This window comes from Typopeltis vanoorti, chromosome 20, assembly GCF_054136105.1.
Source record: "Typopeltis vanoorti isolate ZY-2024b chromosome 20, IOZ_Tvanoo_1.0, whole genome shotgun sequence".
Classification (NCBI taxonomy): domain Eukaryota; kingdom Metazoa; phylum Arthropoda; class Arachnida; order Uropygi; family Thelyphonidae; genus Typopeltis; species Typopeltis vanoorti.
In genome coordinates, this window is record NC_143568.1 from 64,363,040 (window position 1) to 64,388,420 (window position 25,381).

General features: G+C 33.8%; 1 protein-coding gene across 1 annotated transcript in view; it reads left to right on the plus strand.

The window, feature by feature from the left end:
- Positions 1-25,381, plus strand: part of LOC150095508 (cytochrome P450 3A8-like) — a 58,023-nt gene that overhangs the window by 19,977 nt on the left and 12,665 nt on the right. The window contains exons 4-10 of the mRNA XM_090410514.1: positions 1,066-1,162; positions 4,173-4,289; positions 7,012-7,100; positions 14,521-14,666; positions 15,443-15,558; positions 19,504-19,630; positions 24,728-24,888. Of these exons, the coding sequence (XP_090266640.1) occupies positions 1,066-1,162; positions 4,173-4,289; positions 7,012-7,100; positions 14,521-14,666; positions 15,443-15,558; positions 19,504-19,630; positions 24,728-24,888 (853 nt within the window). The remainder of the gene's footprint in view (positions 1-1,065; positions 1,163-4,172; positions 4,290-7,011; positions 7,101-14,520; positions 14,667-15,442; positions 15,559-19,503; positions 19,631-24,727; positions 24,889-25,381) is intronic.

The following is a 25,381-nucleotide window of genomic DNA, read 5'->3' on the forward strand; positions in this document are numbered from 1 at the left end:
GAAGAGTTGCAGGTTGTATGAGGAAGAGTGGAAGGGGGATAACCTTTTCAATGTAGCATGAAATGAAGGAAAGATAGGAAAGTTGTTCGATGAGTTCGGAATTGACTAACAGCTGCCCGTGTAAATGATTAAAGGAAAGACGAAGAATAGTCGGTAAGTTCAATAGAGAAGAACCCGTTGTTACCTATAGAAAGACAATTAAGATATAGTGCTTCTGCGGGAAAGCGATTGAATGAAAGAAGAAACATCTATCAAGCGAGTGAATCTCTTTTGAATACAATATAACAATCTGAAGAAGGAGTTTGGGGCAGCACCACTCCCCAGATGTGAGAGCGATAACGCGATATACATTCTAAACTGGAGTAAGTGTCTGTAACAGAAACTACACTAACTACACTTTAGGAAAATTATAAAGCCTTTCATTTGTTCTACAGATAGTAGTGTAATGCTGGTTGTCACGACGACGTATTTTTTTTTTCTGTTTCATTTTCCTTTGGTGATCATGTTTTGTAAAAATATGTTCCTCTTCATCATGTCTAGAAATCTGTTATGTTGATATCCAAGTTGTTTGCTGCTTAGCAAAATGCCTATAATGCGTCATTACATAATAATCATTAGAAAATAGTTTTGAATGAGAGAGAGAGAGAAGAAAGGCATTTTCGAAGTATCACCTTGGAACTTCTTTTTAAGATACTAATAGCACGTCGCGTTTCTTGGCGCTGTTTGAAATTGAATTGAAACAAGTAAATGAAATAAAATAAAAGAGCAAATATTGCTGTTCATCAAATGGCTTTCCAGTCGGAGGGGAAGCTTACACTTTCTTCAGATACGTAACAGTACGATGAAAGATAGCATATGATTAAGGGACTTATGAGCGTAAAAAAATGAGGGATGATGTCGGATTTCTTCAAAGTTTTTTTCTGACTTTAACTTCATCAATATATTGTTTGATTTCCAGATTTAAGTGATATCACCACGACAGTCAAATTTGTATTGTTTTATAGAATATTTGAGGTTTTTAAAGTTTTATGTGAGGTAGAACAGTTTTATAATTTTGTTTTACAGGACATACGAAGGTAGAAGTCCGGGTCTCATTGTTGCCGAACCTGAGCTCATTAAAGATATCTTAATTAAGGATTTTAATTTCTTCATAAACAGAAGGGTAAGTTAAAAGGAATAACTTTTGTAATCGGTCTTAAACCTCGAGTTTTAATCCAGATGGAAATGAATGACAAACGTTCAAGTTTCCACTCATGTTTATAAAGTATAATTTTTTTCCAACTTCAATTAAAGCAATGCATGAGTTATACGAATAGCAGGAATAAAAGAATGTAACACTGGGATAACATTAAACGAAAGTGGACCACAATGGATGCGATTTCTAACTGTAGAATTCGGTTTTCAGCACGTCTTCCACTCCGGAATTCTTAAATTCCTACTAGCACATTGTTTTAGGAATTTTACATTTTGTAGCAAAAAACAAGAAACGATGTTGAAATTCTAATTATTTATTTATTGTTCGATACATTTGAAAATTCAAGTTTTGCATTTCGATTCCTTAATACTGAATAATGAAATTGAAGAGAGAGCACAGATAATGCGTCATTTGTCATGTGTCATTGCTTAACGCGCTTCCAACAACAACAAAAAGTCTAATACGTTCTCTGTCTATTCTTTCTCCAAACACGATCTAGAATACTGACATTATTATTATATTATTAATATAATTATTATTGACCCTCAGATCTGATATCGATGAAGAGATTAAGCGAATAAACATCGAATTAAATAGAGAGATAAATCATTATCGGAATAATCACTTACTTTTCATGATTTCAATTTATTAGGATTCTTTATCATTCTGTATAGTTATTATTTCTGTAATTATAATTTTACATAGTGACCTTACAAATGAAAGTTTCTCTGATTGCGTTTTTATTTTCTTAGTTTTCTTGTTATCTGACCAAGAGAATAACTTTCACTTGATTAGCGAACAGATTTCTCGTTTAGCAACAGTTCACCTTCTGCTTGGCCATTCGGGTTAAACATTCAGGTTAAATCCGCACCTCATTACAATAAATCACAATACAATACAACCAACGAATCATAGAACACATCGAGTCCGTTCTCGTCATAATTAAAATTAAGCTACTAGAAATAGCATCAATGAAGTAAACTAAGTAGACTTAATAATACAGGGCAAAAAATTAATGTGGATCAGAAACTATTTTTTAATCACAGTAACACCAGTCTATCCATTGTGAAAAACAGAAGTATGAATAATAGAGAAAAATTTCAGAAATTTTATTTCGGAAAAATTTAAGGTGCCCGTTCATTATACAGTAACGAACAAGTTAATCGGAACAGTCACATTTTAAAGAAAAAATGTAAATTTATTCAGAAAATAAGTACAAAAATTAAACTCCTGCTTTACCCAATAATGTGTCATTCTTGTTATATTCCTAACAAGTTCATTAATCTGCTTAGGAATGGACTTTACCAACGTGGATCATCTTTTTCTTATTTCTGCAAATCGAAACCGTACTTTTATAATGGATTGTATTAAGTTATCCTTTGTATGAAAATTTAATTTTCCAGGTCTCTTTTTCACTGTGGTCCATACATTTTCTAGTGGGTTAAGAGAAGAGTTGCCTGACCACCGAATCTTTGTCTTTCTGGAACGGTGGGACCACTCTTTTCTCCAATATTTTGATGTATTCGTCACTTTTTCACAAGTGATCCTGTACCCTCATGTATGAAACAATCCCAAAACATCTTTTCGGGGTTGTTTCATATATGGTACACTGTTTAGCTGAGTGTTAAGAAACTTGTTGAAGATGGGCGAGAAAAGTCTTTCAGCCGCTGATTTGTGCACATAAGGTACTTGCTCTCTTTGTACAACGAAATAGCTCTCAGCTGAGAATATACCTTCTTCCACTTCTCAACATTCCAATCTTTCTATACTTTTGCCCACTGATCCCTCAATTTCTGCATAGCCATAGTCAGCAGTTGTTTCCTTTTTTTTGCGACTAGTCCTCTGTGCTTCCAACAATCTTCGACGGACTGTCATATCAGAAACATTAATCACACTAGCTGCCAAATCTGTTTAAATCTACAGCAGACAATCTTGGATTCAATTTTCTTTTCCTAACTAGTTACAATCTTGAGTAAGTGTAGTTTTCATTTTTCGCGCACGTTTTCCTTTTCTGACAGAATAAAAGATACCTGTCTCCCTAAACCCCTTTATAATAGCATCCACATTACTCAAACCAACACCACACTCATTGTCAATTTGTTTTTGAGTCATGAACGTTGTGGTGAGAAAGCACACATCCATGACTTTTTGAGGAAAAAAATGTGAAGTTTTTCTTAGATGCATCCATTTTATAGCTACACAAAATGAATAAAACACTCAGAATGTCAACTTGTTTACGCTATTGAAAACGCACACACACTAGCAATAAACATTGTAGAGACAGTTGATATACGCAGCACTGAACCAAAAGAGTGAACTAAAACCGAAAATAAGAAATCGAAATGAAAATTAATATTATTGTGAACTGAAACGAAAGCCAATCCGAAACCAAAAACTTGACAGAAAGTCGTCTCATTCCGATTAATTTGTTCGCTATTGTACATGAATTGTAGATTGGGTCAATAAAGAAGTTTTATTTTATGTTTATTCAAACGACAACCCTGTGAAGTCATCTTGTGCAGCTACAAGAGTGTTTTACCATCATCTCTTCGAAAGAGCTCTTCATCTGAAAATAATAATCTTCAAGCCAATAATTTGTCTTTGTATCACCGAAATAGCAGGTGACCAGCAAGCGACTTGGAACCGATAGCGATGTGCAGTACAGTGTCAGTTCCAAGTTCTATTTTACTGTGTGTTCTATTGTTTATTTTATTATTTGTTTATCTGATAATATTTCGTAGGTAGGATTCATATTAAAAGATTCCTATTAGAATTAGAAGTCATAAAGTCATCAGAATAAAGTTCTTCACAAAAAACTGTTTATGATGCTGCTTACTATGTTACTTTTTTAAAACGCATGATTACTGTCTACTGCTTTATATGCTGTGATAATCATAATAAAGTGTATTTAAGTATAAGTTATCAATTGTAAAATAATTCATTAGTTAATTTAATAATAATTGCTAATATCTTTCAGAACGCTTCATTTGGGAATCCAATATTAGAGAAAATGGTGTTCGTGCAAGAAGGAGAAGAATGGAAAAGAATACGAACTATCATGAGCCCAGCATTTAGCACGGGGAAGATGAAGAAGGTAATTAATCTTGTATATTTAAAGTTTTTAAAGATAACTATTGGTTCTTTGTAAATACTTCATCATTAACTTCTTCATTATTACGCGGAGTAATATATCTATTAATATCGTATGTTCTTTCAGTTTTTACGTAACTTAAAAAAAAAAGTTCTGCTCCATATGGGATCGACTGATTTATGTGCAATTCAAAAGCAAGAACAGTTTATAAAGGTTCTTGTCCCAGGTGGGATTTGAACCGAGGTCTTTCTACCAAATGCATCGTCGATGTGGAGTGTACTACGAGAGCTCGTTTAAAGAGCAGGAACGAATCCTGGCAGATGCAACAATCTTATTAAACATATAATATAATATGAGCAGTTGTCCTGTATAAAATGGCGCTTGTATACTGATTGTTCTTTCTTTTATGTAACGCTCTTTCTACTTTGTAAAGTAGTTAACAGCAGCTGAAAGACAGTCGAGCGCATACTTTCCCCAGTAATGTATAAAGCTATCTATGTTTTCGTTTTAATAATTGATAAAAACAGGAAAGAAAACGTATAACATCTCAGTTACAAAAATGTGTGCGTGTGAGTGTATGTGTGTCATCTGTGTGTCATCAAGGAGGTCATCTACAATCCTGCTGATGAAATTGACAAGGTTTATAAATTGGAAATTTCAAGTTTCACCTTGCAATTTCCTAGAGAATAATTCTTTTTTTTTTACGTTTTCGTTTTGAGTAGTTTTAAAAATTTCAAAATCGGTGGTATTAAGTGATGTTGCAGCGTTTTTGCTACTTTATGTACAGTTTCATTTCTATTTAATCCCACATGGGATGGAATCCATTGATATATTATTTCGGAATCCTTATGTAGTTTTTTTTATGTTTTTTGATATGACTCTAAGTATTTCTTTTTGGCTAATGTAGAAGTTTCATTAGCTTGAAGGACTGCTAAGGAGTCTGAGAATATATGAATTCCTTTGGGTTTTATTTAATCAAATGTTGTAGTGCTCTCTTAATAGCTATTAATTTTGCATAGTGTAAGTTGCATCTTATACTGTTAGTTGTTTTTAGTTCTATATTTTGAGAGCCATAGATGAGTACATCACTTCCAGAATTGCCATTTGAAAATTTAGAGCTATCTGTGTAGAGCTTTATTGACTGAGGTTCATATCTCATTATTTTTGAAAGAGGTAATAATCTCAAGATTTCAGGGTTTTCTAGGATATTTTTTATGTTTCCCTGTTCAAAATGAATAACTCCATTTTTCATGTTTTGATTTGTAGGAAATGCTGGGTGGTTGGCTATTTTATTTGGACAATCCAAGGGGAATTCATGTTCCATGATTTCAGGCATTGTCGATTTTTTTCTTTATTCTGTTTGTTGGTTTGCCGCCTTTTAAAAAAAAGCTCATTTGTTCTATCGTATGCAAAGTTGGCTCATTTTTTTTCCTTCAAATTTAGTAAAATTTTAGCCACCACAAATTTAGCCACCTAATTTTCAAAGGAACAAGGTTGGATTCGAATTCTGCTATTTATCCAGGAGTTGTATTCCTTAGTCCACATAGCTGTCTTTTAGCGCATTCAGTACTACTTGGAGTTTTACGAACCGAGGTGCCATTGTATTAACCTTGCTGACAGGACAACGAGTGTTTAATCACATTAAACAGAAAATGGTGTAATGAGATGACGAATGCACGTATCCTACTTTGTAACTTAGAAAAATAATAAACTATGATCGCTCATTAATAATGAAAGTGTTCAATATGAATTCAAAAGTGATGTTCGAGTTATTGTTTATATACAATAATGAAATTTGTCTTTCCTTGGTAATCTTAGTATTTTAAGTTTCGATTGTGCTCCTATCTCCAGTCGATTAGTTTTGTGACAGTTTGAGTGACACCCTTATTGCTTGCTTCAATTTTCCTAATAACAAGGACCACTCTTGCATACCAGGATCGTTTCATATCGCTGACTGGCTGACCAAAAACTGATTGTTATCCATCATAAAGGAACCACTACAATCGAAGGTGTAGGGCTTTTATTTATTAATAATCATTTGAAATTTCAGCATATTTTACAAAGTGAAAGTGATTGTCATTAAATGGTAAACCAAGATTTTTTTAAACTTGAAATCTACCTTACTCATTTTGCAAACGTCTGTTAATAATTGTTAAATAAATGACAATATTTTATATAAATCAAAAACACACACGCACGCGCACACGCACGCACACACACACACACACACACACACACACACACACACACACACACACACACACACACACACACACACACACACACACACACACACACACACACACACACACACACACACACACACACACACACACACAGTATGATTTGAACCTTTAGCCAATTGGTTGTTGATTGTGTAATTTATTCACTCGTCAATTCAGACCAGGAAATGAATAATGGAGATCTAATACAATAGAATGCACACCCAGTAAACAATAGGGAACATTATTGTTCGAGATTGGGGTTTAGATTCAGATTAGCTATCTCTGAATGGTAGGTATATACAGATAATATCTATAGCAGTTTGTGTTTAAGAATATTTGTAATATAGTGAATACATTACGTGCATACGTTATGTCTTTTGTAATACTACCGATTTTATTTTTTCTAGTTTAAATATTGTTATCAGAAAGCATAAATAACAAGGAATTTAGTTACATATGTTGGTAAAAATTTTACTTAAATTATTATTTTTTTCAATTAGATAGCAGGGCTAATCAACGAATGTGCTGACACTTTAACACAGAATTTCTTGGAAGCTGCTAAAAAAGAAAAGACAATCGATTGTAAGAAGTAAGTAAAAGTACGATATCCCCTATATTATTTTTGTCTATGTCATGAATCCACATTATTTAACAGAATATAGTTTATGTTCTGGAATATTTTATGTTAATAAAATTAGTAATCTACTAAAAATGTACCAGTATTCAAAATACTTATATGGAATTTACGTTATAAAGGCGAAGAAATGCATGACAAATGGATGCAGTTATACAGAATACCAACAGTAATAGATTGCCATAAGTCATCAATAATCACAATCAGAGTATTCCAGATTAACCAGAAAAGTCGTTATAAATCCAAGTGGAAGTCAGGTCGCATACATGCATACACTGAGAAAGTGCAGCAAGGGGATATTTATGAATGTCTTAGCTATATCATTGGAGTATCTTCACCCTAATTTCTGACCTACACAGCGATTTAGGATTGTGCGAAGACATTAGAAACTGAAGAACCTACCTTCATCGGGGTTATGAAGGTAAGAATTGTCGGTGATTATAGAGGAAATGACAGGGGCAGTGTATTTAACAGAATGTGTTACAGCACTTGTGAAGTGCAGTAGGAACACTGAGTATTGAATGGCCAGAAGGAGGACATTTCTGTTCCATTCTGTGTTGCTTACTGTGACGGTTTTATGAACACGGTTCGGTTGAACTGCTATGATGAAAATGTTTGAGAAAATGGTGTGAAAAAATTAGACTTCCCAGCATTCGCCATAACCAGAATCCTGTGGAGCAATTTGGAAACATAAACTTAATTAAGCAGGAGACCAAACTCTTTAATTTCATTCTAAGAAATGACCACACAGTCAGGAATACATATCCATACTTGAAGTAGAAAAAGCCATCAAAGGCTTGAAATGTGGAAAGGCAGCAGGAGTAGATGATATTCGACCAGAAATGCCGAAGTATGGTGGTATAAGAGTCTTACAGTGGCTGCACTGCATAGTTCAGAAAGCCTGGACAAAGGGAGGAATTCCCGATTATTGGGGTAGAGATCTCATAGTACCCATATATAAAAAGGGAAATAAAACTGAATGTGAGAATTACAGAGGTATTTCTCTACTGAGTGTTCCTGGCAAGATCTATGCAAGTATACTTGAGAAACGGTTGAGAAGAATTGTGGAAGAAAAGCTTGGTGAAAAACAAGCTGGATTCAGACCAAACAGAAGCTGTCAGGATCAGATCTTCACTTTACGACAAATAGTCGAGAAAGCATGGAAATATAACAAAAATATAACGTTTTGTCGATTTGGAAAAGGCATATGACAAGGTGCCAAGAGAGAAGCTATTCAATACGCTGAAGTTATATGGTGTCAATGGGGCATTATATCAAGCAATACTTAGTCATTATTTGAGTTGTAAGTCAGCAGTTAGAATTGAAGGAAGTACAGGAAGATGGTTTAATGTTAAATCTGGTGTGAGACAAGGATGTACGTTATCCCCTCTGTTATTCATTATCTATATGGATCACATTATGAAGGAAAGTGGTATTAAACCTGATATCAAAATTGGAGATGTTAATGTCAGCTCTTTGCTTTATGCAGATGATGTTATACTTCTAAATAAATCCGCTACAAGTCTGCAAGATTCTCTAACTAAATTGAATAGCTGTTGTAATAGATATGGTATGAATGTCAGCAATAAAAAGACAAAGACAATGAAAATAGGCATAATCATTGAAAATGTCAACTGTGTTGTGAATGGAGAACCTGTGGAACAAGTAAAACGTTTCAGCTACTTAGGCACGATTTTTACTGAAGATGGTAAATTAAATATAGAAATAGACAACAGAATCAGCAAAGCTGGTATGGTGGGAAGTCAATTGAATACATTCATATGGAATAAGAGAGAAATTAGTCGGAACACTAAATTAGCTATACAAGGCAGTGTTCAAACCAGTTTTAACTTATAGATCTGAGAGCTGGGTCAGAAGTAAAAAGCTTGACCAAAGACTAGAGACCGCAGATATGAGAGTCCTGAGAAAGATTAGAGGCGTGAACAGATGGCATCAATGGCAATATCATATTAAAAATGTGGATATTAGGAAAGAACTTGACATTGTCAGCATCCAGGAATGCGTTAGCAGAGCTAATCTCAGGTGGTATTGTCACTTAAATAGAATGGGAGAGAGAAAAGATTAGCAAAACAAGTGTTCTCAGCCAGGTTGGCAGGAAAACAACCCAGAGGAAGACCAAGATATAGGTGGATTGATACGGTACAAACTGACTTAGATGATAGAAATATAAGATCTGATAATGTTGGAGTCTTGACAAGTAACAGACTGATTTGGAGGAAAATTGTAGATAGGAAGTAATGATGTAATTTTTCTATGTAGTACTATCATATCCTGTACACCCCTTGAGGGTACATGGCAGGAATTTGATGATGACGATGATGAAATGACCACTATTTTGGTTGATAAATACTCTAGAATGCTTCTGTTTTTAGCATTCAGTGGACATTTTTAAAGGAGAAACTACTTGTACACTAAAACCGGAAGAACCGCTTAATGAGGCTTGTAAAGGACTCAGGAAATCGCAATAATTATTATGACACAAGAATCATTTGAATATAGCCACTGTTATGAACTAGTGCCATGTAGGCAGCATAACCGAAGTGCAGAATACAAATCGAATAAGAGAGAGTAAATCTTTTTGCATAATAATAGATAAAAAAATATGTTACTTCTCTTCGTTAGACTTTAAATACTTTTTTCTCCTGATTAGCTTACAACTATACTTAGTGTTTCTAAATTTTGATGTTTTTTTTTTGTTAGAATATCTTTCATTAAGAATTCAATGAGCTCTGCGTGTTGGATTAATTTAAGACGTAGATTATATACCATGCCGTCTACCTAAAAAAAAGAAAAATCCTATACTCGCCGTTTAACAGAAGAGGTACCCCATGCAAAAATCGTTTATTTCCATAGTCAGGCCGTTTAGTAAGTTGTACTACACTGCTAGATATTACGTTGTGGTCAAAATACCAGCCAGGTTCTTTTTAACCAGCAGATGTAGTTTTCAGGAATTCTGAATAATTTCTAATAAGCTATTCTAAGCTCCAGAGTAACTAGCTCCTAGGGGAGCTGGTTACTCTGGAGCTTAGAATAGTTCGTGAACAACTTATTAGGATAAGTTGTTCACGAACAATAGCTATCTATGGTTAACACGAGCGCTAATTCTAATAACCATTAGTGATACTCTTATCATCCTAAACTTTGCGCTTTGATATTCTGTCACATTCGGTATCGTACCAAATGGTACGATATCGAATTATATTCCTCCTTTCCTTCCTCGAATTGATGTTTTAGATCAAAAAGGATTTAAATCGTCATTCATACCTACATTCTTTTTGTGACGTTTTTGTCTAAACAACGGACACTTTCAGCCTAACTGAATTATTTTTGAGAATTTTTAGGTATTTTTATCGATACCTGATACATTATTTATCAGTAAAAAAATTGTTTAGTATTAAATTTTCATGTCATCCTTTATTTCAAAGATGACATTTAAAATTTCAGTCACTTTAAAATAAGCTAATCAGTGAAAAATTCTTATGTCACTGATGAAACTTGAGTTCGCGTGTTATAAAATTACTGTTTTACCTATAATGAATAAATATTTTCAAAAACAAACTCCCTTTCAAACAAAAATAATAAAATAAATCCTTTGGGATAAATGTCAAGTACAAATTATGACTTGTGAATTTTTACTACCAGAAATTACTTTTATTATCTAAAATAAGCCCTGTTAAAAATCATTTACTTTTCTTGACTATAAAAGGTCTGGAATGATTTCTAATGGGATTATATTGATCAAGTACTTATAATAAACAACTGTGTTATATCAACTAGTTTCACCAACCAACTAAGGCTCTTGTTTAATTTGGTTTAATATAGTATAATTTACATGCAGTCGCTCAGAGGACTGCCTAACGGTTAAAGCCAGATAACTAGTAAGAGACGTCCATCTATCCTTTTATCACATCTTCACCTTCTGGAAGTACAACCCATTAATATATATTTTACAGAAAGAATGAAGTGGTAATTTGGGGCGCAGCTGAACAAATTGTATTCTGCGTTGTCTTAAAACAAAATACAATGATCGTATAACAAAATTATGTAGACTTCAGCATCGCTCCGTTAAACAAGGTGCGATGTTTTGTCAGGACGAAAAGCAAATCCCCCACTCACTGCATGACCGTAGAATTCAACATAGGTGCTGTAAACATAAGATAAATCGACATAAAAGAAGTGGAACTGACAGAAAATTCAGAGGAGCACCACGTCGACATGATTAGTATTAATAAAACAAAGAAGACAAATTCATGTGAGATTCTTCTAAATAACAAATACAAGATGTAGTACTCAAGCAACAATTATCGCTTATAGGATCTTTTTCAACACCTGAAAATAATCCTGTTGAATGGCAGACATTATCAACAAACTTCATGTGGGCAAACATCAAAATGTAAAAATAGACTATGAGAGTTATTTGTGTTTATGATTCCATAGAAGGAAGAAATTGAAAAATGTTTGCATTCATGGGAAAAGACTGCAGTTAAAGATAAAAGAAAACATTGAATCTTATTAGAGAACTAAACCGCAGAATAGCAAATAATTAGCAGATATACAATCATGTGTTGGGAACATTTGAAAAATAATGTAGCGCTATTTAAAATGGTATACACCTATTAATTTTTTTTGTTCACGACACAGCCTATCAGTAATACTATGCCCATTCAACATAAAGACGTCTAGAAATTCACATGGAGAGAGGATGCAAGAAATAAGAAATGTCACTGACTATATTAGTATTACTATTACTGGTTCAGGACAAAAATATACAAAGTATTTTAAAGTGAAAGTAATCTGATTTAGTTTTGAGGAAAGTAAAAGTGAATATCATATTCAAAAGAAACATATGTAAGACTGAGAGGCTTTTAGAGGTGATCTGTGGATGTATATATATAAATATCATTTGAGAAAAAACGGAGTTTAAAAACAGTAATGAAATCTTGGAATCCTGGTTCGGTAGCAGATTCTTGGAAACTTATTTATTTATTAAACTTCATACTGAGAGTGCAGTATTACACTTACGAACCTTACTAGTCCGAAGCCTTTACATGAGCGTTAGGATGCCTCGTGCCGGAATCATGATTCCGGAATCTGATTCCGGCACGAGGCATCCTAACGCTCATACGCGCAAGTCACCAGTGTGTCCTGCAGATCACGCAAAGACAGAAATTTAGTCTCCATATGACAGTCCTAATAAAGAGAGGTCTTTATAACTAGCGGAGCACCACACCCCGCATGAAGAAATAGTAGCACTGGCAAAGTGAGGAACTGCCCCGAACTCCTCTTGTGTTAGTCTTACAAGGTATTGGTTCTGCTTGTAGTATTGCACCTTGATAAGATGGCTAGAGGTGAGTGAGCATCCAGTATTCACTACCCGAGCATCAATAACCCATACGTCTTTTTCTTTCTTTATTATCAAATCTGGTTTCTTTATGCGTATACCTCTGTACGGAAGTGATTTTCTACCGTGGTCTCCCAACCTTTATTTCTTAAAGGGTTATTTAATATGGAGGCCACGGCGTCATGCCTCCTACACGGATTCCATGTGAGCTAAAACAACAGCTCCAATACAAAAAAAAAAATAAAAAAAGTGTTTCACTGTACAGGCAGCCGGCCCTACAGTTAATATCATCCCTACCCCAGCAAGCTGTACAGCCCTCGTGAGCAGGGCATTAATTCTAGTCCTAATAACGTCTATATACTCATATCCTGGTAATAATTTGGTACCATCCCTAATACACTGATATTGAGTGTGGCACCTTGTAAGATTCACAAAGAGTAGCGCCATCGACAGAACCATGAAGTAGATATGCCAATCTCTTATGCTCTGCCGATGCTGGTAGTATCTGGGAGCCCTGGTACTGGGTCTAATCCCTAGTGCGTCTGTAATCATCTTGAATAATAGAACTATGGAAAGCCTCCCTGCAGATTAGCGAGGAGGAAGCTTCAGGATTTGCTAACCGGATGACACGCAGTCGTGGAATCAACCAGCGGAGAAATGGTATACCGAGCCGCCCTCCATCCTTCACTCTAGAATGAAAATACTTTAACGGGGTGTCAGGAGGTAGTCAGAGCCAAGATCTGACCGCAGAGCGAACTGCTTTATCCATTCGGGATAGTACCTAAACAGTTCTTCCAACCCCCAAATTGTGGTAATACCTCGGAAGTAAATAACTAGATAGAATAAAGAGCCTCTTCTGTGGCTTAAGAGGAGCTTTCCTCAAAAGAGTAAGCTCAGCAACTAAGGCAGAAGAGACAGAAGACCTTCCTTTTGGAGTGAAAAAGATATTCAAGTATCTCTACTCTTCTAGGATGGTCAAAGAACATAATGGCCTATCGTGCAGGGAAAACTCAATGAAGAAACTCATCAATGATGCAAGTAAAGAAAAGTGGGATTAGAGGATCACACTGGCGAACTTTTCAGTGCGGAAATATAGATTACACGGGATCCTGTAGTGATATTAAGGGAGCTACCAGGGCAAAGCTCCAATACATATGAAAGAAAGCGGTCTGGACATCCCGCAATAGATAAATCTCTAAGAATAGCAGCAAGGGAGACTCTATCAAAAACCTTTTGGAGGTCCAGGGACGTCTCGTAGAGAGACCTAAGATGGCGCCGGAAATCTGAAAGAAGGGAGGAAAGGACATATATGTTTTCGGCACATCCATCCAAAGGGATAAAGGCTCTTAGACGCAAATCATGCTATATGTTTCTGCAGTCTCTCAACCAAACCTTTATGGAACAAACGGAGATCCACTGGGGAAACTGTAATTGGTGTGTAGTCTGCTGCTCTAGTGGCTGCGTCCTTCATGGAAATAAATATAGTTCTCGAACTGCGAAGATATGGAGGAATTGTTCTGGAGGATAAGAGATTATCAAGTAGAACTTGCAATATCTACAAAGGCAATTTATATAGCCTAGGTGCTGGGAATCCATCACATCCGGAGGCAGATGAGCTAAATGAGAAAGCTGCTTTAATTTCTTCTGTAGATACTGGATGAAATACTGGGGTGATGTTGATCTGTAAGATGAGGAGGTGGGGTTGAGTAGAGAACACTGTTTCCAAAACGCAACGAAGTCCTCAAATATTAATGGAATTGACTAATGAGGCGAGTAGTGAGCATAAGTTATCTACAATCATTCTACGCTAAGTCAAATCCATCCCGCTTCATTTTTGCGCAAAGCCACCCAGTTATTTCGCCGTGCTCTTGCGGTTCAAGTGCCTGACTGATCACATTACTAATGCCGATATGTAAATTTAGTATTTCAATAAAAATATTTCAAGTATATTTAAAACTTTATTTAATCACCTTCTCATACTGAAATTTCTTATCTTCTTTCAATTTTTTTCAGATTATTCGGAGCATTTACAATGGACGTCATATGCAGCAGCCTGTTTGGAGTAAAGATCGACTCTCAGAATGACCCTGACAATCCAATGGTCGCAAATGCCAGGAAAATGACAAACAGAGATATTTCTCTAACTTTCATAATTTCCTGTAAGAATTATAAATTCTTTCTTCGCATTATTAGACAGCAGTTTGATTTTAGATAACTTGCGTATAATATTTTCAGGGCTCCATGTTTATATAATTTGAATTGATAAAAAACGTAACGAATATAGCAAATCTGTTATATCACTCAGCTTGTGTTTCAGAGCCAAGTTAGCAAAAATAATCTTTGTCTTTAAACATTCTGAACTTCATTAGGAGTTAGAGAAATACAAATGTCCATCACGTTCCCTTCGTACTGCATTATTTAAATGGCACAGAACTATTTCTAAGAGCTCTTAGATTTGCTACTAAATAATGCTTTAAATTAAAAGATTAAGCACTGGCAAATTTCAGGAGATTTACAGTTTATTTTCCTAGACCCTCTCTACACTTTTGTAAAGTTTGCAGTCTCGGAGAGCCCCGCCGTCTGATTAAAAACTGCTTGATGAAGCCTTGTGGATCTTCTTGTTTTCGTCCGTAATTGTAACTTAGGCACTACTCCGTCAATCACACTTCCACAAAATAATTAGTTAGCAAACTTGAGGATCTACGGTATGTGTAGTTTTTTCCTGTTCTCTTATTTGATCAATTCATAAAAGGATTTATAAACAAAGAACGAAACAAAATGATTTCAAATTTTATGACAAAAAGTTGAATTGCTTATGTTAAAAATTTTCAATTTTATTGCTGTTTCCTGCTGAATTTTTATTGAAATGTCCAGTTTACAAAATGAGTAGTTTTCAATCATGTTGATTAATCGCAAAATTTATTTCTTCCATTAGTTATGTTCCCGTCACTTGCAAAGCTACTTCGAATATCCTTCTTTTCAAAAGATACAATGAATTTCTTTCGCGACGTAGTCTATCAAGTGATCGGTAACAGGAAACAACAAGTCAAGGTAATGGTGGTCACAAATGAATTACGTGCATTGAATTTAAGATTTCTAATTTAAGAAAAATGTTTCGATAAATAATCAAAATCCAACTCTTCTCAATATTATATCCAAATGTTCCTTGAAAATAATTTTCTACTAAAATCTTCTAAGTCATAAGAACTCTCGATGAACTCCAGATATGGACTTATTTTAATATCAATTTTATACAATGATTATGTACCTTTTCCACTCTTTCATTTTTTAGTGCGTTTTTGGTTATATATTTCTTGGTTATCTTGGTCAACTTAGGCTTACATTGTTTTTCTGAAGTCAAGCTGAGGCTGAACCTATTTTAGTTTGTAAATTAAAATTCTGCACTAAATAATTCATATTTAAAATAATAATAATAATAATAATAATAATAATAATAATAATAATAATAATAATAATAATAAAAATAATAATAATAATAAATTAATGACTATGCATATATATATATAATTAATGAGTATATATATGTATATATATAATGACTTCGAGATACTAAGGGAAAAATGATGTGACCAATACGTGAAGATTGTGATCTGATGCCTAATCAGTGCTTGCAGCAATAGCTCAAACTGACTATAAATACCGCGATGATCAAGTGGTCAAAATAATTCTCTGGCATGTGTGCAAAACATATGGCTTTCCTATTTCTAATAACTGGTGGAAGCATAAAATAATAGAGACGGTTTTGGAAAACGAAACAGCAAAAATTCTCTGGGACATCAGAATACAAATTGATCGGCATTTGGAACAGTATAGACTTAGCATCACATTAACGAACATTGACCGGTTTGGATTATTTATGTCGCAGTACCCAGTGATAACAACATTACCAACAAAGAACTAGATAAAATTGAGATCTAGTAATCGAAGTTGGCCGGGTGTAGCTGAAACCCACCAAAGTCACCGCAAACGTTATCAGTGTACTTGGTACAATTTCAAAGTTTCAAAAAACTATCCAACTATTTACAGCAATTAAACATCAAAGTGACCCGATATGATCTACAAAAAACAACATTACCTGGAACTGTCCACATTTTACTACGCTACCTGACAGGCTAATCTTATATTCTTCGGTAGAATCTGAATTGCTCTGTATCACCAGTCAGATTGTTGTTTACATATCTTGTTTTGATGTATCAAAACAAGATATGTAAACAACATCATTATTACTTTATGTGAATAAAGTAATAATAATAGCAATAATAAATTACTTGATAAATGTGAAGAATTACAAAATTCCCGGTTCTTTAAATATGGTAACAAAAATAATCAGAAGCGTATGTAATTTCTGTAATAAATGAATTTAATATTCTATCATATTTGTTATCAAGAAAAATTTAAACATTTACTACGCGAATACGAAAGTATAATCAAACTCGAAAACAGGTGCTGAGCAATAGTATTCGAACTAACCAAATATAATAGTAAAGATTTAACTACAAAACGACACATCTCTATGAACCTCCCACCGTTCTGAAGAGTGGAAGGAATCACTAATCATACTAATAAATACATACGAAACTAAATAAAGAAATATAAATGAATCTGAAAAACTAAAAAGAATATTACTATGTGCTGTTGATAACAGTGATGAGTATCAAACATACTTTCGAAGATATCGGTACACTGTTGAACAGCTTTTCATATTCAAGTTTAGACTAAATATTAGTAAAAATGAAATATTATCAAGCCTATTCATTTTATTTATAGATTTTAGAAGAGAGTATGGTCGCCTTCATAGAGAAGGCCATTTGGAGAGTATTAAATAAACTTGAAATTACTCATAACATAATACATTTACTCAAAATTAAACTACTGACACGTAAAAAATCGTTTTAGCTAAGAGAGAATTAGATCTGAATCTTTTAATATTAAGATAAGATTTTAAAAGAGATCTTATTATTCATAACATCATTTATTACCTTCCAAATCCTCTGAACTAGAGTTAAAATTGAAATAAACAAGACAATCATTTCGACCTAGACTCCGTATTCTTTTATACGGAGTTGAAATCAGTATCTTCTCAATGTACAATCCCTAATGAAATCAGAGCTTGCACACTGAGATGACCCTGACGTGTAGGAAGAATCGATGAGGTAATCAATGACTGAAAGAAGAAACCAACAGAAAGCAGCCCAGAAGAACTACACAATGCCAATTGAGAATAGCATCCAAAAAAGCTTACCTGAGATGGAAATCCTGGTCTAGAATACATAAAAGAGTGCATTATGTCAGCAAAGCAACTTAAAGGTTCAGTAAATTAGGAGTATAGTAGGAGTAATGATCGGGGTGAATTAAATATTACTTATGAATCCCACATAAATCAAGTTAATTTTTGGATATCATAATCCTTTCTTTTAGTGTTAAAAGCGGATCAGCATTCATTTTTGAAATTATGACTTCTTCAACCGTGTTAAAATAACTCTTTTTATTATCCCGACGTTGCGATCTTCATATCAAGATCATCATCTGGAGCATACATAAATATACAAGACAAGCTGCGTTACATTTCAAAACGTACGCTAGAGAAACAGTGATTGATCACATGTTACTCACTGGCATGACCACTAGTGAAAAAAAAAAATTACATCAAGCTTGATTTAATTTATGATTACATGAATAAACATTCTTGATTACAGATTGTTTTGCTTCCAGTAATAACAGTGATGGCCTATTTCTATTATTACAATTGTTATTTTTTTTATTTAAAAAAATATATTTATAAATTACAACCTGAATAAACATTCTTTTTTATAGATTTTTTCTTTAACAGCGATGGCCTATTTTTTAGTATTAAAGTTTTTATTTTAGATTTAGGATATTGGATTTTCTACAGTCCTGTTTATAGTTGTTCTTAGAGAGGAAGGTCATGCAAGTGAATAACATGTGATCAAATCATTGTTTCACTAGTACGGTTTGAAACGCAGCTTGTCTTGTATATTTATGTATGCTTCAGATGATGATCTTGATATGAAGATCGAAACGTCGGGATAATAAAAAAAGGTATTTTAACACAGTTGTAAAATCCATAATTTCAAAAATGAAAAATGAATCTTTGGATATCACTGTCATTTATCGATACCAAGTTCAATTTAATTTACAACCTATTGAAAATGATACGGGAGCGGTAGGATCAAATCTATTTGTTGAATTCTGTTTCTTAGATATTTTAATGTATTGTTTCAAATTAAATTTCCATTAATATTCTATATCTTAGATTAAGTTCCTTCATTTCTGAAGTCAGACCAGTACCAGTAATGAAAGAGAGGCGTATCATATTCTGCTACTTTTCGTATTCTGGTACATTTGCACTGGTGAACTGCTCAAATAATCGAAGTCAGTTGGTTTACTGTTGTTGTGGAATACGTTATTCATATATGAATTTCTAGCACACCGGTTGATCTACTAATTGCAGTAGTTATGAAGATTTGGTTTCATGAGCATTTTCAGGTGCTATAATTAGTGTCCGTTTCCAGATTAAAAAAAAAAAGACGCACGTATTTCATGCGTCGAACACAAAAACCTTTTAGATCTATTGTACATTTTTAGTTTTCTGGATAGGCTAAAGATTAGATATCGGAGCACATTTCTTGGTCTAGACGGTAAATGTGGATGAAGACTATTCTACGCTCTACTAAGCAGTTCTGTGATCTCAACCCGAACATTGATTTTATCCATCATTTAATGACATCTCAAAATATCTAGATTAAAACATACCAATTGAAATAATAATTGTACGTTTTACAAAACTTCCACTTGATATCTAAATTCAGCTTATTTTATTAAAATTGTTCTGACTAACAGCCTGCAATCTTATTTTTGCATTAGCATTCGAATCGTTTAAGACGAAATTAAAATAATAAACATTCATACATTCATTTTCTGCGTAAAACTGCATAACCATTATTATTTTTTCAGCCTCAAAATGACTTTCTTCAGATAATGTTGGAAGCATCGAAGGAAACACAGATCGAAGAAGTCGAGAAAACAGAACCCGAAGCAGACAAATATACGGAAAAGTTTCATTATGAACCTAAATATAAAGGTAAATATTTTATTACATTTCACATGGTATATGTGAAAAAATTTTCCCATATAAGAAATATTTTAAAATTTATTTATATTTCTTTTTAAAAAAATTTAAAAATATTTTTTAAAATATATAATCAAAATTTAGGAAATATTTTAAATTAAGAAATATATTTTTTAAAAAATTTAAGCAATAATTTATATATATTTAATATTTCTATTATATTTAGCTTTTTGAAAATTTTTATTCGGTATAAAGTTATTCATTCAAAAAAAAGTTTTTTTTCCAATATAAGAAATATTTTTAAAAATATTTTTAAAATTAAAAAAATATAATAAATATATTTTAAAAAAATTAAGACATTTTTTTTTTAAAAAGTAAGAAATAGCTGGCCTGGTTGGCCGAGTGGTTAGCGTATTTGCTCTCCAGCCAAAATGCTGCGGGTTCGAATCCCGCCTTGGACATAGATATTTGTGATTGTCATAATACGACTGGTGGTCAGCGGTAGATGGCGTTGGTGTAGTTGCAGTTAATCAGTTCGTGATTGAATGTTGAAGACAGAGTTGTAGAGTAGGTTACTTCCCTCGATGAGCACTTGGACTCCCTGGAGGTGTCAAATAATAATAATAATGGTAATAATAATTCGATTATATGAGGGTGTTCTGAAACCTTCTCGGCCTCGACCATAGATGGCAACACTATCGGCAATATTTTTTTTCTACGTTGGTACGTCTGTCATAAGCATCCATGTACAATTGCAAGTCATTCTATCAAGTAGTTTGTTTTATACAGCTGTCTGAAGCAAAAGCGTTGTCTCTATCCCTTGAAATGGATAAAATTGAGTATCGTGCTGTTATAAAATTCTTTGTAAAATAAGGTTTAACGAAATGAAATTCTTTCGAAGTTCATAAGAGTTTATGGACACTTGGTTTTCGACAATTAAGAAATAGGCTGCGGAGTTTAACGATGGCAGTACCAGCCTTTAAGATGATCCAAGTGAAGGACGTCAAAAAGTGTAACAACATCAGAAATCATTGATCAAGTGCACGATATGGTATTGGATGATCAGCGAGACAAAGTGCCGCGCTTGCTCACAGCAGATCAAAAACGGACTTGCATGAAAATCTGTGAACAGTGCTTGGAGCGTTTTAATAAGAATAAAACTGATTTTATGCGTCGATTAATTACTATAGATGAGACTTGGATTCACCAGTACACACGAGAATCCAAACAACAGTAAAATCAGAGGACAGAAGCCGGTTGTTCAGCGCCAAAGAAAACAAAGTCGGTTCAATCAGCAGTAAAGGTCACGGCATCGGTGTTTTGAGAAGATAACGCATTTTGTTTATTAGTTATCTTGAAAAGGGTAAAACAATAACCGGGGAATATTATTCCGATCTTTTAACCAGACTAGATGAAAAAATTCTGAGAAAAGACCCAGTTTGAAGAAAAAAAAAAAATCATCTTACATCAGGACAATGCACCTGCCCACAAAGTTGTTTTGACAATGAGAAAATTAAGGGATCTGCACTATGAATTGTTGTAATATCCACCCTATTCCCCAGATTTGGCTTCCTCTGACTTCTACCTCTTCCCCAAACTAAAACTCTTCCTAGCTGGTCAGCGTTTTTCTTCGAATCAAGAGGTGATTGCAGCTGTGGAGGGGTATTTTGCAGATCTTACTGAGAAACTCTACTGAGACGGGATAATGGCGATGGAGTATCGCTTGAATAAATGTGTTAGTCTTAAGGGAGATTATATTGAAAAATAAAATAATTTTGAAATTATAAATTCGTTTTTTCATTGTTAGGCCGAGAACGTTTCAGACCACCTTTATATATATATATATATCACATCTGGATGGGTGTCGAAGTGCGCAGAATAAATATTCTTAAATATGATGCCCTTTCTCCCAATCAGCAGAATTTCAGTATTTAAGTATTTAAGTAATAAGAAATATTTTTACAACTTTTTAAGACGAAACAGAAATTAGGAAACTCACCGATGAATAATATATTACTTTCATTGTAAAATAATAATAATATTATGAAAATCTAATTAAAACCTAAACAAACAATACATAAATATATAAAAAAAACTGTAAAATTTTACTTGTATTGCATTTAATTTTCATATATGTCGGTATGCTTTCAGCGAATTGTTTCCGCGACGAATTTTCCTGCAATGAATTTTCCCAGCGATAAGTTTTCCTCTCCATAAGTTTTCCCTGCGATAAATTCTGCTTTCTATGAATTTTCTTCTGAATGAATTCCCCCCCCCCCGATGAAGTTTTCCGCGATGAATTGTTTGTGAACCGCATCAAACACACTACATGCACATCGTCTTTACTTAACTGCGCATTAGAATGCTTGTTACCTCTGAGGGGCGAAAATCGTTATGCATCTCCTCCGCTTGCAAAAAAAAAAAAAAAAAAAAAAAAAAAACATTATCTCGAAGAGCTTATTAATAACATACTAAAATATAAATATATAAAACACACATCAAATCTTGTCGATTTTATTGGCTTTGTGGGCATGGCTTCGGCTTCCGAATAACAGTCTCGATGCTGGAGGTGAGCAAATAACATTATTTAATTATATTTAATTTCGTCAATTTATTTAGTTTTGAATTGCCGAAATTACACTTATGAATGGGTTAAATAATTAAGAACTCAATTACAATAATTCTTTTTTTTTGACCAGAGTATATTGCAATGATTAAAGAGATTCGAAGTGTGACTTAGACTGTGGTACTTCTAGGAATTCATGATTTCTATGGAATCAAGTATTTTAGTTCTTGTTTTCATAGCACTGACGTCATACTTATTTGTTTTCTTTCTATACCTCATGTATTTTATTGTATCACCAGGTGTTCCAAAACTGATGACATGCTGTGTTGGTTTGATATTAGATAAAGTTCTGAGTTCTGTTCATAATTGGCTTTTTTTTATTTACGACGCTAGATGCAAGAATGCCGTTTACTTTTGGTTTGTCACCAGTACAAGATACCAAACTAACGCCACTCATCAGTTTCTCCATACTCTAGAATATTCACTATAGAAATACGGTGTTTAATTTCTTGACACAAGCAGAGATTAGATATGTACATGAATGACTACAGAAGAGAGAAGGATTATGAGAGAGAGAGAGAGAGAGAGAGAGAGCGATTCCCTTTACGAGGGTGGTTGGAAAAGTTTTCGGCTTTGAAAATAGATGGTAACACTATCGGTAAGATTTTTTTCTACGTTGGTACATCTGTCATAAGCATCGATGTGAAATTGCAAGTCATTCTATCAAGTAGTTTGTTTTATACTGCTGTCTGAAGCAAAAATGTTGTCTCTATCCCTTGAAATGGATAAAATTGAGTATCGTGCGGTTAGAAATTCTTTGTGAAAGAAGATTTAACACCAAAAGAAATTCATTCGAAGTTCATAATCGCTGAGGGGAACTCTTCTCCTTCGTTTTCGACAATTAAGAAATAGGCTACCGAGTTTAAAGGTATCCATACCAGCCTTGAAGATGATCCACTGGAAGGACGCCCAAAAAGTGTAACAAGACCAAAAATCATTCATCAAGTGTACGATATGTTATTCGATGACCGGCGAGTCAAAGTGCGTGAAATTGCTGAGACTATAGGCATTTTCAAAAGAACGTGTAGGATATATTTTACATGAAGAATTGCAAATGAAAAAGCTTCGCACAAGATGGGTGCCCAACATCCTTACAGCAGATCAAAAACGCGCTCGCAGGAAAATTTCTGACCAGCACTTGGAGCATTCTGACAAGAATAAAACTGATTTTATGGGTCGATTTATTACTATAGATGCGACTTGGATTCACCATTATATACCAGTATCCAAACAGCAGTCAAAACAGTGGATAGAAGCCAGTTGTTCAGCGCAAAAGAAAAAAAAAATTCGGTTCTATCATCAGGAAAGGTCACGGCAGCGGTGTTTTGGGATGCTAAAGCATTTTTCTATTAATTATCTTGAAAAGGATAAAACAATAACCGGGGAATATTATTCCAATCTTTTAACCAGACTAGACGAGAAAATTAGTGAGAAAATAACCTGTTTGCAGAAGAAAAAATTATCTTTCATTGGGACAATGCAACTGCCCACAAAGTTGTTTTGACAATTAGAAAATTAAGGGATCTGCACTATGAATTGTTGGAACATCCACCCTTTTCCCCAGATTTTGCTCCCTCTGACTTCAACCTGTTCCCAAAACTAAATATCTTCCTCGCTGATTAGTTTTTCTTCGGATCAAGAAGTTATTGCAGCCGTAGAGGGGTATTTTGCAGAACTTACTGAGAACTACTACTGGGACGGGATAATGGCGCTATATCATCGCTTGAGTAAATATATAAGTCTTAAGGGAGACGTATGTTGAGAAATGAAAATCATTTTGAAATTTCAAATTCGTTTTTTTTGTCATTCTTAGACGGGTAACATTTCAGACCACCTTCGTATATTGCTGTTCATTACTGGTACTAATACTAATGCCGAAAACGATCCTTAATTTCGAAGTGCATGCTTCATGCAACATCACTGAACTTTCTTCTCCTTTCGTATCAATTTTATATCACCAAAATTTATTTCAATGATAGATAATACTACCAAGATGAATATTTCAATGATTCCGACATGTAGCAAATCGCTTGTGTTTGTTACGTTCAAGTATGAGTTTATTTTTCGATTCAGAATTTTCTCACATACTAGTTATAAATCCGTATGTTTAAGAAATGTTATTTTATTGAAATTTAAGTAGAGAACTGAGTATATTTGTTCGGTCTCTGACAGGGTTTCGCTATGAATTGAGAAGGGTAAGATTTTGTAACAGGATAATTCCTAATTTATATAATCGCCAAAAATACATTCCATATTTTCGTTTTCTATTAGGTAATTGTTTATCAATTTGCTTTTTTAATACCTTTTTTTTATAAATTTGAAATACGTTAGATTAGGACTATGGTTTAATTCAGATAAAACAATATCATATAATACAATATTTGTTTGAAAAATTGTGATGCATAGAACACTTTTCATACAAGCTAGATGCAACAGAGTGAAATCAACTATTGACTAACGTTAGTATTCAATGAAAATTTCAGAACTTTCTCATGAGGAGCTAGTATCCCAATGCTTTATGTTCTTCATTGTTGGATACGATACCACCGCATCTACATTGTCTTTTGCTGCACACAACTTGGCTTTAAATCCGGAATGTCAGGAAAAGCTTATCGAGGAAGTGGATAGGATCTTCGACGAATACGTACGTATCCTTTATCTCTTTCTCTCCAGCATAGCTAAAATACAAAGAAAGTGGCTTGTCAAATGAGCTTGAATTGCTATGTAAACTATAATAACGATTTATTTTGATAATGCTTTCTTCGGCATTTTCAAATGTAGTTAATTTAACCAAAACCAGAATTACAACCCACTTTCTTTTTCCAAACAGCAATAGCGATTCAATAAACATTGATTAAACTAAATGAATAAACTAAAATGTTAAGTAGTATCTCTACAAAAGTAAAGCGGATTGTATTGAGAAGTAAATAAGCCACGTTCCCCCCCCCTCAATTATGAACTCTGAAAATATTGGAAACAAAGTAAAAACATAGCACTTGTCAATCCATTTGAGAAAGCCACATTTATAAACGAAAACTTACAAATACAATATTGTTGTGCGATATTAGACATTTAATACCAGATGAACCTGAATTTAATATCCTGACATGTTATTAGAACAGCAGCAACATTAGAAA